This window comes from Salmo salar, chromosome 10, assembly GCF_965601325.2.
Source record: "Salmo salar chromosome 10, fSalSal1, whole genome shotgun sequence".
Classification (NCBI taxonomy): Eukaryota; Metazoa; Chordata; class Actinopteri; order Salmoniformes; family Salmonidae; genus Salmo; species Salmo salar.
In genome coordinates, this window is record NC_138300.1 from 73,035,712 (window position 1) to 73,052,204 (window position 16,493).

A 16,493-nucleotide genomic window follows, 5' to 3' on the forward strand; every position below is an offset into this window, starting at 1 on the left:
GCACTGCATCTCAGTGCAAGAGGCGTCACTACAGTCCCTGGTTTGATTCCAGGCTGTATCACAGGTTGTATCTGGCCATGATTGGGAGTCCCATAGGGCTGCGCACAATTGGCCCAGCGTCGTCCGGGTTTGGCCAGGGTAGGCCGTCATTATAAATAAGAATTTGTTTTTAACTGACTTGCATAGTTAAATAAAGGTTAAAAATGGCGGTCTGCAATTGCTTATTTGAATACATTGACATTTTAATGAAATGCTCAATTAAGAGCAATGACATTTGAAGAATACTCTTGCAGGAACCCAAGCGGTGCTGGGGCGTCCATGCAGGACCAATGGGATACTCGAGGGGGGATGTTCATGAAGGAACCAATTGGATACTCGGCGAGGGAGGCGTTCCTGCAGATGCAGGAATGCCCCGAATTGTGGGTTGCACTTGCACACTATTGTTTGAGCCGGTAGGTGGTGTTATTTTTTTCTGCCTCCCCTCAGTCTCAAAAGTTTTATATGATGCTGTCTGTCTGTTTGCGTTGAATGAAGATGGCGACCAGTTCAGAGCGTAGTCCCCCTCCCTTTCCCGAGGACCTGGAACCGGAGCCTGACGAAGTTGGAGACCAAGACAGTGATGACGGAGAAGACATTTTTCTTGGCGCAGTGAGTGTCTGTTGTTGATTTCTTACTAACGTTATTATTTTGTCTAGAAAACTCGGCACTCCCAGGGTTGTTATCGAAGTAGCTAGCTACTGTAGCTGCCAAACATTGCTAACAAGGGCCTGTGAAATCCATTGGGTTCATTGACACGAAGCTATTAGTTAGCTAACTAGCCGGATATGCATTAACTGGCTAGTGCTCTCGTCTCCGGAGCAGCTAACGTTAACCCCGAGTATGGCGTGTCCTACAGTTAACGGTAACTTACTCCTTCAGGTCCAAATACATGTTATTTTCAGAGGTAGACTGGCTCTGGCAGCCAAAACAGCCAAATACTCCATATAAACGTCACTCGATGTTCAATTGCGATACGGTTCTAGAAACATAAAGCCCTTTACTTTCAAATCACATCAAAATAATTTCACAAATACACTATTTTAAACCTGCTATTACAGTTGCAGCCAGAAGTATTTTTCAGTCACAACACGTTTCTGGCGGCCTTCCACACACAGGTAGGCGTTCGGAGCATGCTAGATAGACGACCACTTGTGCTAATTAGCGGTCTTCCCTAAACACGCGCTGTAACGTGGAGATATGGCGGTGTGGGAACACTAGCCCTAACTCTATAAAGGTGTGTAGTAATACATTTTTTTTAGTTAAACATTATTTCTCGCTGATATGAAAGATGCGTTCCTTATGTTTGCAAAACCGTACCGCAATAAACGCAAGCTTTGTGGCTCTTACAAAAGTCCCCGGGGAAGAAGATGCAGTACTGTACCTTGATCAATAGGCAGGGCAAACCCTTTTTGGGGATTTACAGGTATATCATCAAAATAAATAAATCACAGCACGTTTTGGACTAATTCAGCAGTGTTTACCTGAGTACAAAAGTATTTTTTTTCTATACCTAAAACTTAAGTTGAAAATGATGCTGTAGCTGCATCGGGTTGACAAGACCTAATTATAAATAACCCGATGGCAAAACATTTTTTTAAGTGTCCAAGTCCTTAACCATTTGCGCTTTTTTACGGTGGTCACCTAAACAGAAACGCAACATTGACAAAACAATCAATTATCACGTTGAAATCAATTGCACGAGAGATGAGGTTGCATGTCCTATTAAAACTAACGCGGCTCAAAAAAACACTCGGAATCTGAAGGTAGCGGAAGTGGCTGCTGAGATCGAATCAAGCAGCGCGTCGAGCAAAGTTGGTGAAGACGAATGGACAACAGTAGTATCGAAAACTGGAACAACAAGGAAATAGTCTAAAAATGGAGTGGAGGATGCGTGTATGAATGATGATGAATCACTTCTTGTTGGGATGCGTTTGGTAAGGATGCGTATGTGGGAGACCGGTTTGAGATGTTGGAAATTGTGAAGAATGCGTTAGGAAAAGTGTAGTCTGTCAGTGACCAGGAGTGATCTGGTTTTTGATTAATTGTATTTCTGTGGAACAGAGGAATATTGCAGTGGGCCTCAAAGAATCCGGACAATAGAAGTTTTGAACTTTGGAGTAGAGCACCCTTCAAAGGAATCATCTCAGTGGTGACGACAGATGTTCAGGTTGAATACCTGAAAAGAATTCCTGGTGTGGTTGGTGCCTGTCTGACCTGCTGGGTGAATGGAGAAAACGGAAGTCTGTCGGTCCTGTTGCTTTTTGATTAAGAGCAAATACCAACGCATGTGAAGCTGTAAAATGCTTTTTGATTAAGTGCAAATACCAATGCATGTGAAGCTGTAAAATGCTTTTTGATTAAGTGCAAATACCAATGCATGTGAAGCTGTAAACTTTAAGCTTGGTTATGTAAGACGCTGTAAGAGCTTTCCTCCCCAAACTACTTCAATGTAAGAATTTATAAAGGATTTGGCCAAGTATGTGCAGACTGACTGTGTGTATGCATGTATGTGTGTGTGTTTTACATTTTAGTCATTTAGCAGATGCTCTTATCCAGAGCGACTTACAGTAGTGAATACATTTCATATATATATTTTTTCTTTCGTACTGGTCCCCTGTGGGAATTGAACCCACAACCCAGGCGTTGCAAACACCATGCTCTACCAACTGAGCCACACGAGACCCCACACGAGACCCCTGTTTATATGTATCTGTGTGTAGAAGGACCATGGCGTTGCAATTGTGATGTCAGCACAAGAACTGTTCGTCAGCAGCTTCATGAAATGGGTTTCTATGGCCGAGCAGCCGCACATCATCACGTGCACAGCCAAGCGGCGGCTGGATTGGTGCAGTAGAAATGTGTTCTCTGGAGTGAGGAATCATGCTTCACCATCTGGCAGTCCAACGGATGAATATGGGTTTGGCGGATGCCAGGAGAATGCTACCTGCCCCAATGCCAACTGTAAAGTTTGGTGGATGAGGAATAATGGTCTGGGGATGTTTTTCATGGAAAGGGCCTTCCCCAAACTGTTCTCACAAAGGTAGAAACACAGAATCGTCATTGTATGCTGTAGCGTTAATATTTCCTGTGACTGAAATTAAGTGAAAGGGTTTGTCGAGATCGGTGTGGAAGAACTTGACTGGCCTGCACAGACCGCCACCCCATCGAACACCTTTGGGGTGAATTGAAACGCCCACTGCGAGCCAGGCCTAATCGCCCAACATTAGTGCCCAACCTCACTAATGCTCTTGTTGCAGAATGGATGCAAATCCCCGCAGCAATGTTCCAATATCCACAGAAGAGTAGAGGCTGCTATAGCAGCAAAGGGGAATCAACTCCTTATTAATGCCCATGGTTTTTTAGAATAAGATGTTAGATAAGCACGTGCCTACATAGTTTATAGCTGCATTCTAAGTGCTGTGACACCCCCCGCCCACTCGCTCGTAAGACAACCCATGATCTACACAACCCATGATGTGGATTTATCCTGACAGTAGAGTACTTTCCTGAAAACATTTGAAAAGCTTTCATTTGGCGTGAACTGGCCCTACCTGCTCCAAAGCTCCCCTGTTTTAGATTCTTGTGCAAACGTTTCTAAAAATCTCTGTCGGTGAACCCAACAGCTTTGTCAGCTAAATTACTCACTCAGGGTGTAGGAGGGCAAGGCAAGTTTGAGTATAGGTCACACCCTGGAGTTTGCACATGTCAAGTGAACCTCATATTGCTGTAAAAGTACAGGAAGGGAGGCTAAAGCTCAGCCTCCAGTCATGTGAGTCTCAGATGTGGCCACATGCTCACTACCAGGAAGTTTTCCATAGAACCCAAGTTTGAATTCTTCAATCTGGCTTCTGAACGCAATATTTGATTCCTGAAAAACATTGAATTCCTCCTCTTAGTTGTGGGAGACGTGTTTATCTGTGTAGACCTGGCAGACGTTTTGTGTTATTCCTGGTAAGTTCTCTATTTCTCCTGTGCAGTTAGACTCATTTTGATGTGGAATAATTATTTGTATTTGTTTTAAATCACTTTGACTCTTATAATGTAGTTTGGGTGGAATTCACATGGATGTTAAATCAATTGTAAAATGTGATGGAGACGTGTCTTTGTTGCTGCTGCAACCTTGCTTATTTGCATGATTTTAGAAATGCTGTTCTTTCTTCATCTCCAGGATAACCCATTGGAGATAAAGATGGACCCTTCGCTGTCTGCAAGTGACATCGCAAGTTCAACCAAACCACTGAGTGAAGCATCTAGTGCTCCAGTGATGGACATCCTTAGTGTACCAGCAAGCGAGGCATCTAGTGCGCCAATGGTGGACCTTCTTATGGAACCAGCAAGCGAGGGATCTAGTGCTCCAATGGTGGACCTCCTTATGGAACCAGAAAGCGAGGCATCTAGTGCTCCAATGGTGGACCTCCTTATGGAACCAGAAAGCGAGGGATCTAGTGCTCCAATGGTGGACCTCCTTATGGAACCAGCAAGCGAGGGATCTAGTGCTCCAATGGTGGACCTCCTTATGGAACCAGCAAGCAAGGCATCTAGTGCTCCAATGGTGGACCTCCTTATGGAACCAGCAAGCAAGGCATCTAGTGCTCCAACGGTGGACCTCCTTATGGAACCAGCAAGCGACGACTTAAAGGAGCCTCCCAAACCGGACATCGACCCATTGGCTGACATTATCAATGACGCTCCACTCAGTGAAGTCAAAACACCGGTTGCTGTGATGACCCAGGAGCCACCGAGCGACCTCTTTGACGATGAGCCTAGCGAACTTTTCGCTGAACCACGACAGAGTAACACCGCCAAGCAACAACAAACTAGCATCTTCGACGAACCTGATGAGGATCTCTTCAGTGAACCACTGGGTGAGGCCTTGAAGAAACCTCAGAATGATGTCTTCAAAGAAGCACTTGCACCAGTGGCCAAAGCTAGCAATGTCTGCGGTCCTCTGAGTGACAACTACAATGAGGACCCCACTGATATATTCACTGAGGAGGCCATCACTTCTCTCCCTAGTGCAGTCAATACTAATTCCGTCAACTCCAAGACCAACGGAGTCCACTCCGATGAGGAGGAACCTGATATATTTGCAGGTAAGAATTTACAGATTATTAATCATACATTGTAATGTGCTATATTTGCTGAGGGCTTGAAACAAGCAGTGAAATGAACAAAAACTGTGTGTATGTGCTTGCCATTAGGGTTGATAAGGAAACTGCTGTCTCAGCGTTGTGCCGTTAGGAAGAGGAAGGCTGGAACAGGAGTGTCCTTTGCTGACCCCTCACTCACATTAATAAACAGACAGAGTAGTACTTTCCTGGTGTTGATCATGAGGAATGTGGCCCCTCTCACGTGGACTCACACACACTCACCTGACCAAAAGACTGGAGTGAAATATCAGTCAAATCTTCAATTGATTCTCCCATTGGCTTTTCCACCACAGTCTCAGAAAATATTGACAATAGTATTTAGTCTGGAAGAAGAGTGCTTGTTGTCACTATTCCCTGACAGAGACAGTGCCTCTATTGTAGTCAGATCTTCCAGACCGTTGAGTGAGTTTGTGCCAACCAGCATGTTCGACAGGTAGAGTACCGATGCAAAGAAAATAAACAGGTTTGGGGTAAATTGGAAATGTGGGAATTGACTCCAATTAACTTAAATTTGAAAAAGCGTGACTGTCTCCAATACCATGAACTTTTAGTCTTACTACCCTCATCGCTCTCTTTTTTTCTTCTGCTCCCCTCTTTCAGAAGCCACCGTAGAGCTGTCTCTGGACAGCCCTAGGAATGACAGAAAAAAGAAAGAGGCAGCCAAACCCTCTGCGTCTGCCCCTGCTCCCTCAGTCTCAGCAAGTGCTTCCAAACCGCAACCCAAGACCCTGGAGGAGGTACAGTACATTACAGTACGGTACAGAACTAACTAAACCGGAATTATGTTAATTCGATTTCCGTGACCTTAAGGGGTTTTAACTGCTCATTCACATGTGTTCACTCCCACAGAGCATCCCAACATGGGTATTCAGTGTTGTACAATTTAATTGAAAGGTCACTCAAAATACAGCTGTACATGCTTTTCTTCCACCACCTTGGTTATGTCAATTGACTCAGTTAAGTGTATATTTGGAAGAGGTGTGAACTCGTCACAAATTTCACTTGATACTCGACATGATATAAATTAACTTCAGACTTGAGTCTCCGTGGATTACTCTACACACATCAAGACAGTAGCCGCAGCATCCCACTTGCAAAACAAAATCTGCTAGTGAAACGCACACTCGGTCCTCTGATTGGACCATCAAACTGTCAAATCGGCACAGGTCGTGTGAGCTAGCGCAGTGGTTCTCAAAGTGGGGTCGCAAGGTATTGGGGGGGGGGGGGGGGTCACGAGTGAAACTGAATGGGGAATTTTTCTAAACTTCAAATTGTTCTATTTAAATTCTTTATCTATGTGTGCGGGAAGGATATATATATATATATATATATATATATATATACAACCTTCCCAGCTCTGCAGAGTTTGCTGCGAAGAGACAGTACTGTCCATATGTAGCTTATTTTTGGTCACTGGTCCAGGAATGGCTGAAGAATTGCAACATTTACCTGGCGCTAACTCTGCAGATAGCACTACTGGGTGATCTGAAAAGTCAATCAATCAATAATATACTTTAATAATTTACAATCTGTAGAAATGTAGTAAAGTAAGGTTCAGAATGTTTGTGAAACATCACAGCCCAGTTGACAAATACAAGGCAAATAGAAATCCAATATGGATGGTGTTAAGAGATTGCTGGGAGGGGTTGAATGGAGCTGAAGGGAGGAACTAATAACAACAAGCTAACTAATGTAAAACATACTGTGTCCGTAAAACTTATATAGGTTCAGAACTTTTGTGAAAGAAATAGATTGGAGAGGTTGAGGTTAGAGGAAGGACATGAGTAAATCAAAAAAATATAACTGTTGTAAAATAGAATGTGTATGTATGTAAATATATTTTATTTATTTAAAAAAAAAAAAGCTGGAAGTAGAAGCTTAAGAGTTGTTGTTCACTAGTTTTCTCCAATTTGGGGAGGGGTGGTAGGATTAGAAAGTAAAGGAAAATGTATTTAGATGTGTGTATGTACAGTACCAGTTATAAGGAAACCAGTCATTTGCAATGCATTTAATTAGGCCCTATGGATTTCACATGACTGGGAATACAGATATCCATCTGTTGGTAACAGGATAAAATAAATAAAAAATGTAAAAGTAGTGTTGTGGATCAGACAACCAGTCAGTATCTGGTGTGACCACCATTTGCCTCATGCAGCGTGACACATCCTCTTCGCATAGAGTTGATCAGGCTGTTGATTGTGGAATGTTGTCCCACTCCTCTAATAGCTGTGCAAAGTTGACATCTGTGGCATTGTTGTGACAAAATTGTACATTTTAATGGCCTTTTATTGTCCCCAGCACAAGGTGCACCTGTGTAATGATCATGCTGTTTAATCAGATTCTTAATATGCCACAACTGTCAGGTGGATGGATTATCTTGGCAAAGGAGAAATGCTCACTAACAAATTTGTCCCTGAAATGTCTGGCATCATATTTCAGCTCATGAAACATGGAACCAACACTTTTTTTTTAAATATATGTTGCATTTTATATTTGTGTTCAGTATAGTTATTTTCTAAATTGTCTGTGTCCAACAATACATCATTACTAAAACATTTCAGATAATGGCCATTGACTGATTTGAATGACCATTTTGTCTCTACTATATGCAGTTGGAAGAGGAGGTTGAGGACAAATTTGAGCTGAATATCTCAATAACCAATCCAGAGAAAGTTGGTGAGTTTCACTATATTTCAGTTTTCTTCCTTTTGTGAAAATGACACCTATTATGATGAACCCTGCATCAGTGTTGTCATAAAAAATAAACAGCTTCCTCTTTCTCTCAATGTCTGCTGCTTCTCTTTTCCTGGATCCTCTCCTTCCTTTCTCTGAAGTGAGAGTGAAGGGCGTAGCCAGCAATAGAGCTGTAGATCTGATTGGTTCTTCCTGCCAACTGCTTTTCTAAAGACTGACATTTTCTAGTTCGTTCATGGTAAAGATATTGTAATTTTTAGTGGGTGTCCTCCAGTACAGTATAAAGTATACCCTTCTGTTTCTCTGCTTATGATCGCTACCAAACTACCCATATCAATGCAATACGTGAAGGTCATCTTTTTTTTTAACAAAAGTAACATACAACAATAAAAGGGGTCAAACCAAGAAGTTTAAAACTGCTGTTGGTTTAACCCCTTATTATAATTGGTCAGTTAATAATTGTCTTTCATTCTACAGGGGATGGCATGAACGCTTACATGGCCTACAAAGTCTCCACACAGGTGATATCACTGCAATCAATGAAACATTTTCTAAAAACATTTTGCCTTCTCCAGTTCAGTGTCTTCTTTACCCCTTAGCTAACACTTTGCGTCTCCACTCCTCTCTCTTTTAGACCACACTGCCCATGTTCCGCAGTAAGACGTTCACAGTGCGCCGGCGTTTCAGTGACTTCTTAGGCCTCTACGAGAAGCTCTCGGATAAACACACGCTCAACGGCTATATTGTGCCCCCGCCGCCTGAGAAGAGCATTATGGGTAATCTATAGTATACGCATAATTGGATACCTTGGGTTAATGTCGCTTTAGGCAGCAAATCATTCATCGTTTCTCAATGGGAGCCATGCATTTTCCACTAATACCCTAAATGACAATAGTAGCTACAGGGGGCAGGACTTGCCAAAGGATCAATTTTGGTTTGTGGGTCTTTGACCTATTGATGTGTTTGTCCTGGTTTTGACGTGTGTGTGTTTTAGCCTAATTGATTTGTCATGTTTCGAACAGGCATGACTAAAGTCAAAGTGGGAAAAGAGGACAACTCGTCGGCTGAGTTTGTGGAGAGGAGGAGGGCGGCTCTGGAGAGGTACCGTATGGGCTTTCCTCTTGAGGTTTCCTGTATTAGCAAAACGGTGATGGGTAGCAGCAGACTTGGAACCGTGATAGTATAACTTGCAGATGAGCACATTTTAATGAGCCATTGCATAGGGACTTGGTTTGTCAAGGTAGTATGCAAAAAGGTTGGGAGGTCAATTAGAAGTTTGGACTAAATGACTCCAATGTAACTGTAGTGAAATGTTTAATTTGTTTGGTTTTGTCATCCCAAAAGGTATCTGCAGAGAGTGGTGTTCCACCCATCGCTGCTGCAAGACCCTGATGTCAGAGAATTCTTGGAGAGAGACGATGTAAGCTCGGCGTGTGTGCGTGCACCACCCTCACACAAAGATACTGTTTGTCTATCCACACACACAAGGGGTGCTTGCCCTGCACTTGACCCATTTAATGTCTCAGGACCCTGCTGTCCTATTTTCTGTTAAAATGCTTGACAGGCTTTCTGTTACATTTTCACACGCTAAGTGATATATTATCCCAAATTGTTCAGACTTGTCATCCATGTGTGCATCAGGGTTGGGGTCTGATTCAAGAATTTCAGAGCGCCGTCCATTTTCAATTAGGATTTTTCCATACGTCAATTTGTAGCCATGTCAATTGACTGCCTGAATTGACTACAAGAGACCTGACTGCAAAGCGTTTTGCTACGTTGTGCACTAATGAATGCGACCCTGATGTGACTCTTAAGGTTTGTGTGTGTGTTGTAGATGCCCAGGGCTCACAACACCCAGGCTCTGAGCGGCGCCGGCTTCCTGAAGATGATCAACAGGGCTACAGACTCCCTCAGCAAGATGACCATAAAGATGGACGAGTCGGATGTGGTGAGTCTCCCTCCACTGACCACTGTGACACACACACAGTCTCCGTTTGACTGGGTGCATTAATTTTACCTCGCCCGTGGCCCCAGTGGCGGAGTGTGCTTATTTTAAAGTGAAATCTCCACCCACCCAGGCGAATGGACCCAGCGTCACTAAAACGAATGCACCCACTATCTTGCACAATAGATACAACCGTTGCGGCTCTAATGTGCGGTTGCCTGTGTCATGCTGTGTTACCAGTGGTTTGAGGAGAAACTGCAGGAAGTGGAGGCTGAGGACCAGCAGCTGAGGAAGCTCCACATCATGGTGGACTCTCTGGTCGGACACAGGAAAGGTACGGTACAATGGAATACAAGTGTTTTATCGGACAGACACACAAGGCTATAAGCAGTGCATGGCCACCTATTGTCTGTGTGTGGAATGGAAATGTCTTCTTGCTGTCTCTTTTTCCCACCAAACTACACACACACAATAGGCTTTAAGCGGCACATGCTTAACTCCCCCGCTCTACTTCCCCCAGAGTTGTCGGTAAACACGGGGGGCTTTGCCAAGAGCGTGGCCATGCTGGGCAGCTCGGAGGACAACACGGCCCTGTCCAGAGCCCTCTCCCAGCTGGCCGAGGTGGAGGACAAGATGGAGCAGCTGCACCAAGAGCAGGCAGCCAGCGACTCGTTCTGCTTCGCCGAGCTGCTTGCCGACTACATCCGCCTGCTGGGATCTGTCCGGGTACCTACAGAGTCAATGGCATAACACAGGCTGAGTCTGACAATGTTACAAGCTGTTAAATCCTTGTTTCCTCGTCCTTTTTTCCTCCACTTCTTTCCCCTTTCTCAAAGTACATTGGAGGAAGAGGTCGGAGGTAAGTGCGCTTTGAGAGTGAGGTATTGAGGAAACAAGGACGGAGGAAGCAATTTGACTATGACTAGAGTTGTTGCGGTGACCGTATTACCACGACACCGGCAGTCGTGACATGACCGTAGTAAAATTCCATGTGACCGTGGAGTCACGGTAATCTCCTCTTATGCATTCTGGACATGTTGGTAGTACCCAACTTGCTAATGACCATCAGGTCCTAATGACCTGGTAATTTTTGCTCTATTGTCCCTCTAACCACTCTGACATCAATGCAAATGCAATCGAAAATAACATCAAACACTTATCAAAACATGATTTCAAAACTTACCTCACTGATGTTTAACAGCAGGTTGAAACAGTGTAAAACATGGTCGTTGTGGATGTTTCAAAGCCTAACAAACAAATGACATATTAAATTGGGTGAAAATATGATCACTTGATGAGAGAACAGCTGAGGCAAGGAACGGAGCGCAAGCTTTTTTCCAAACTTTCTCAAATCATCAATAGCCTATAGTCGCATCAGGCAGCCCATATGTTTTGATTTCTAAAGACATTAAGGTTCGTATCATTCACAACTAAAGTTGCCAAATACCTCTAAATCTAGCTGAGGAGTATTTCTGTCTGTAAATAAAGCCTTTTTGTGGGGGAAAAACTAATTCTGATTGGCTGGGCCTGGGCCTGGCTCCCCAGTGCCCAGTTATGGGAAATCCATAGATTAGGGCCTATTGAAGTTATTTCAATTGACTGATTTCCTTTATGAACTGTAACTCAGCAAAATCTTTGAAATTGTTGCAAGTTGTGTTTTTATATTTTTGTTCCGTATACAATAATGGCACGGGACTTTAAGCATTTCTTAACAGACCTATGACATGGAGCGTAGCCAGATAACATGCAGTAGGCTAACTCATTATGTTCTTCTGAAATACATTCTCTTCGTGTTTCTTTAGACCTGACAAAAATAAATGTATTTTTTCTGATGGTGTGTATATTACTTTTTTTAAATGTAGATGTTCCAAAGGCATGCATGTGTGGAGGCCTGGTGATGCTAAACATGCTTGTCAATTATCGTGAAACCGTCAGTCTTTTGCATGACAATAACTTGGCTGACAAAATGTAATGACTGCCACAGCCCTAATAAGAGCAACGTTTTCAGACGCAGCTATAGGCAACGCACCATAATATAACTGTCACCCTGAGATGAGACCGTTTAACGGTGTGCGTTTCTGTCCTCAGGCCTCCTTTGACCAGCGGATGAAGACGTGGCAGCGCTGGCAGGATGCTCAGAACATGCTGCAGAAAAAGAGGGAGACAGAGGCCAAGCTGCTGTGGGCCAACAAGCCTGACAAGCTGCAGCAGGCCAAGGATGACATCACTGAGGTAGAGCGCTGCCCAATACCTTCTGTCTCTCAGGGTTGTGTTCATTAGGCACCAAATGGAAGAAAAGGGAGGGAATACATAAAAATTGTATTAGGAGTGTCTAATTGGATTTTCCGTCGTAAAGCATTCTGAATCGTGCCCTATTTTCTCAGACTTAAACACACGGTCAGGAAGTTCTGTTGCAACCAGACCAAGTACAGTGAGGGGGGAAAAAAGTTTTTGATCCCCTGCTGATTTTGTACGTTTGCCCACTGACAAAGAAATGATCAGTCTATAATTTTAATGGTAGGTTTATTTGAACAGTGAGAGACAGAATAACAACAAAAAAATCCAGAAAAACACATGTCAAAAATGTTATAAAATGAGTTGCATTTTAATGAGGGAAATAAGTATTTGACACCCTCTCAATCAGAAAGATTTCTGGCTCCCAGGTGTCTTTTTATACAGGTAACGAGCTGAGATTAGGAGCACACTCTTAAAGGGAGTGCTCCTAATCTCAGTTTGTTACCTGTATAAAAGACACCTGTCCACAGAAGCAATCAATCAGATTCCAAACTCTCCACCATGGCCAAGACCAAAGAGCTCTCCAAGGATGTCAGGGATAAGATTGTAGACCTACACAAGGCTGGAATGGGCTACAAGACCATCGCCAAGCAGCTTGGTGAGAAGGTGACAACAGTTGGTGCGATTATTCGCAAATGGAAGAAACACAAAAGAACTGTCAATATCCCTCGGCCTGGGGCTCCATGCAAGATCTCACCTCGTGGAGTTGCAATGATCATGAGAACGGTGAGGAATCAGCCCAGAACTACACGGGAGGATCTTGTCAATGACTCCCTCCAAGCCCGCAATTGGTAACACACTACGCCGTGAAGGACTGAAATCCTGCAGCACCCGCAAGGTCCCCCTGCTCAAGAAAGCACATATACATGCCCGTCTGAAGTTTGCCAATGAACATCTGAATGATTCAGAGGACAACTGGGTGTAAGTGTTGTGGTCAGATGAGACCAAAATGGAGCTCTTTGGCATCAACTCAACTCGCTGTGTTTGGAGGAGGAGGAATGCTGCCTATGACCACAAGAACACCATCCCCCACCGTCAAACACGGAGGTGGAAACATGCTTTGGGAGTGTTTTTCTGCTAAGGGGACAGGACAACTTCACCGCATCAAAGGGACGATGGACGGGGCCATGTACTGTCAAATCTTGGGTGAGAACCTCCTTCCCTCAGCCAGGGCATTGAAAATGGGTCGTGGATGGGTAATCCAGCATGACAATGACCCAAAACACACGGCCAAGGCAACAAAGGAGTGGCTCAAGAAGAAGCACATTAAGGTCCTGGAGTGGACAAGCCAGTCTTCAGACCTTAATCCCATAGAAAATCTGTGGAGGGAGCTGAAGGTTCGAGTTGCCAAACGTCAGCCTCAACCTTAATGACTTGGAGAAGATCTGCAAAGGAGTGTGACAAAATCCCTCCTGAGATGTGTGCAAACCTGGTGGCCAACTACAAGAAACGTCTGACCTCTGATTGCCAGCAAGGGTTTTGCCACCAACTACTAAGGCATGTTTTGCAGAGGGGTCAAATACTTATTTCCTTCATTAAAATGCAAATCATTTTATAACATTTTTGACATGTGTTTTTCTGGATTCTTTTGTTATTCTGTCTCTCACTGTTCAAATAAACCTACCATTAAAATTAGACTGATCATTTCTTTGTCAGTGGGCAAATGTACAAAATCAGCAGGGGATCAAATACTTTTTTCCCTCACTCTACATACATAAATCACGTGACACGAAAGTCACTGTTTGACTAATGCCAATCAAATGCACCTGTTCCTCTTTCAGTCCTCCAAAAAGTGATGGCATCATTGTGCCTTTCACCCATTGCCCACCACTAGAATGTTTCTTAACATTGATCCTTAGGATCCACTGTGTATACTGGATTTGACTCCAACTGTACAGCATGCTAAACCAAATGGTAACCTAAAGGGAAGTAAATGTGCTTTGCTTACATACCAAATGTGCCTCCTTTCTCAACTCCTCTCTTTCTTAGTGGGAGGCCAAGGTGACTCAGTATGAGAGAGACTTTGACAGAGTTTCTGCTACAGTTCGCAAGGAGGTGCTCAGGTTTGAGGTAAAACATTTTTATTCTGGGGGGTTAGGTGCTGGATAAGATGAATAGAAAAACAATGTATTACTTGTGTCGTAATTTTTTCTAACAGAAAGAGAAGGCCCGCGATTTCAAGAAACAGATCGTCAAATACCTTGAGTCTCTGCTACAGTCGCAGCAACAGGTAATAGTGTCTGCTCATTGGAGTAAACCTGGGCCTGTATTCATAAAGTCTCTCAGAACATGAGTGCTGATCTCGGATACATTTAGCCCTTTCATATGGACAGGGGTATTTTATCCTATTTAAGCACATACTGAGACATGTTTTGAATATGGACCCTATTAAATAAAGACTGGGTCAGATGCATGACATAACGCATGAGTTATTTGGTATTAGAAGGCCGTTTCCAATGGCAAGAATATCTGAATTGTTTTGGGAACATGGGTGACAATGTTCTTGTACTTCTCCCTCTTTTTAGCTGATAAAGTACTGGGAGGCATTCTTGCCAGAGGCAAAAGCAATTGCGTGATGGAGTCCACCAGCCAATGGCAAGAAAGAAGAGGAGGCTGCCTTTTTTTTATACACTTTACCTCTCGCCTATAAACCAAGAAAATAACCAGAGAGTGCGCTGCAAAGGGAAATTTGATTCGTTTTTTAAAATCATCCTAAACCTATAGCGCTTCATTCTAACTGTTGTATTAATAATTGTATATTTTCATTTAACCTTCCACATATATTTTCTAAATGGTGAAAACAAACTTTAGCTCTTTTGTGATGGTATGGATGTGTGTGAGGGCTGGGTGTCCTACTTGTGTATGCAATGTTAATGATTCCATAAGTTTCCACTTCAGAACAGGAGAAACCATTGTTCTCAGTGCAACATCCTTATATTAACAATAGATTTTTTTTTACACATTAGCGTTGTTAATCATTCACAACAGAGTGCCCATCACATAAAACATTACCCACTAGGCAGAGTTTCTGGGGCTTTCAAGGGGACCTTGTTGAATGAAATGCCCAATTCCAAATCAAACACCAGCACCCTACTCCCCATGCACTTCTTAAAAATCAAGATAACGGATTGGGTAGAAGTAAGCAATAACGCAGAACATCCACCTAGTCTTCCAAAAGGCTTGGTGTTATTACTACATTGCTATTGTGGCTGGGGGTCCATTTGGAATTGAGTCAAAGACACGTGTGGAGCCACATTCAGCCTGTATAATTTGGGAGGATCTTGAGATGTTTAATCACAAGTCGGTAAAATTTCTACATTGAGTCAAACTTTTTATTTTATTATTATTATTATACATGATCGGTTCAATCACTGTGGACATGACATCAACCCTCCAAAATAAAAGTCAAGAAAATAAGAACCAAGGTTGATAAGTATTTTTCACAATGTAAAAAGTTGAAACCACGTTAGTAACTGTTAAAAGTACTGCTGGTCTGGGCTCTTGAGGCTGATCTGTTAACACACCCCTCATAGATTTGGGAGTTGGTCTAGCAACTTACGGTTGTATATGGTGAGCTGTACTTTTACAGTAGGCTCTCTGCACCTCGAGTCACTGGTAATACAGTGGGAATATATAAATGTTTTACTTCATTCCACATGGAAAACACGTTACTCATTTCAATGGAAGCTCTCTCTATATAACAGTTATGGCAGATTGTGATTTAATTTGGATGGCATCGGATTTCGGGGGAAATGAAACTGTTTCAAGGAAATACTCCTACATAAAGGGCAATCAAATCTTCTCAACATGCATTGTAGTTTTCACTTTGCATGCAGTTGATGCATGAGGAACACATCCATTAAAATGATCAACTACCTGTATTCCTTGTGGAACAGAGTTGTTACAGGTTGTTACTTTCCCAGAATAAAAGGTAGTGGGTCTTTAATTCAGTAGACTAGCTAGTAATACAATTGGGTTGGTCATTCTGATTGGGTGAAACTTTCTGGACCTTGGGCAAACAGTTGATCATGATTTATTGGCTCAGATTAGAGCCATGTTCAGGCTATATACATATGACTAAGTCTTTCAGTGCTTATCAATTAGTCTAAGAACATGGTCCTCAAGACGCTTGGGTCAAACAACACCTGTTAAGATTAAAGATGCACAAATCATAATTGTACTAGTCAAGAGAAACAAGCAAGACTCAATGTATGGGATTTTGGGATGTAAACCATCGCAACCTGGAGGATGCTATAGACTGGTTGTTTTGCAACAAAAGGAAGCGTGCGCAGCTATGGTGCAAAACAGATGGGGTCGGCTTAGTTTGTTGACATGTAAACTTTATTTCGTCTTCAATGTTTATTGAAAAC

General features: G+C 43.0%; 1 protein-coding gene across 4 annotated transcripts; it reads left to right on the forward strand.

Moving 5' to 3' along the window:
• Positions 1-441: 441 nt before the first annotated feature.
• Positions 442-16,004, forward strand: snx1a (sorting nexin 1a). Of its 4 annotated transcripts, none has more exons than XM_014124010.3 (15): positions 442-648; positions 4,208-5,132; positions 5,790-5,941; positions 7,802-7,865; positions 8,361-8,404; positions 8,518-8,659; positions 8,906-8,984; positions 9,228-9,303; positions 9,718-9,831; positions 10,069-10,162; positions 10,349-10,554; positions 11,917-12,060; positions 14,113-14,193; positions 14,282-14,353; positions 14,649-16,004. In XM_014124010.3, the coding sequence occupies exons 1-15, from the start codon at positions 529-531 to the stop codon at positions 14,697-14,699; spliced, it is 2,364 nt and encodes a 787-aa protein (XP_013979485.3). In that variant the 5' UTR covers positions 442-528; the 3' UTR covers positions 14,700-16,004. The 4 variants fall into 4 exon arrangements, with proteins under 4 accessions (XP_013979485.3, XP_013979486.3, XP_013979487.3 ...); XM_014124011.3 differs by having other exon boundaries at positions 5,790-5,926; XM_014124012.3 differs by lacking the exon at positions 442-648 and adding an exon at positions 1,839-1,973.
• The last annotated feature ends 489 nt before the right edge of the window (positions 16,005-16,493 follow it).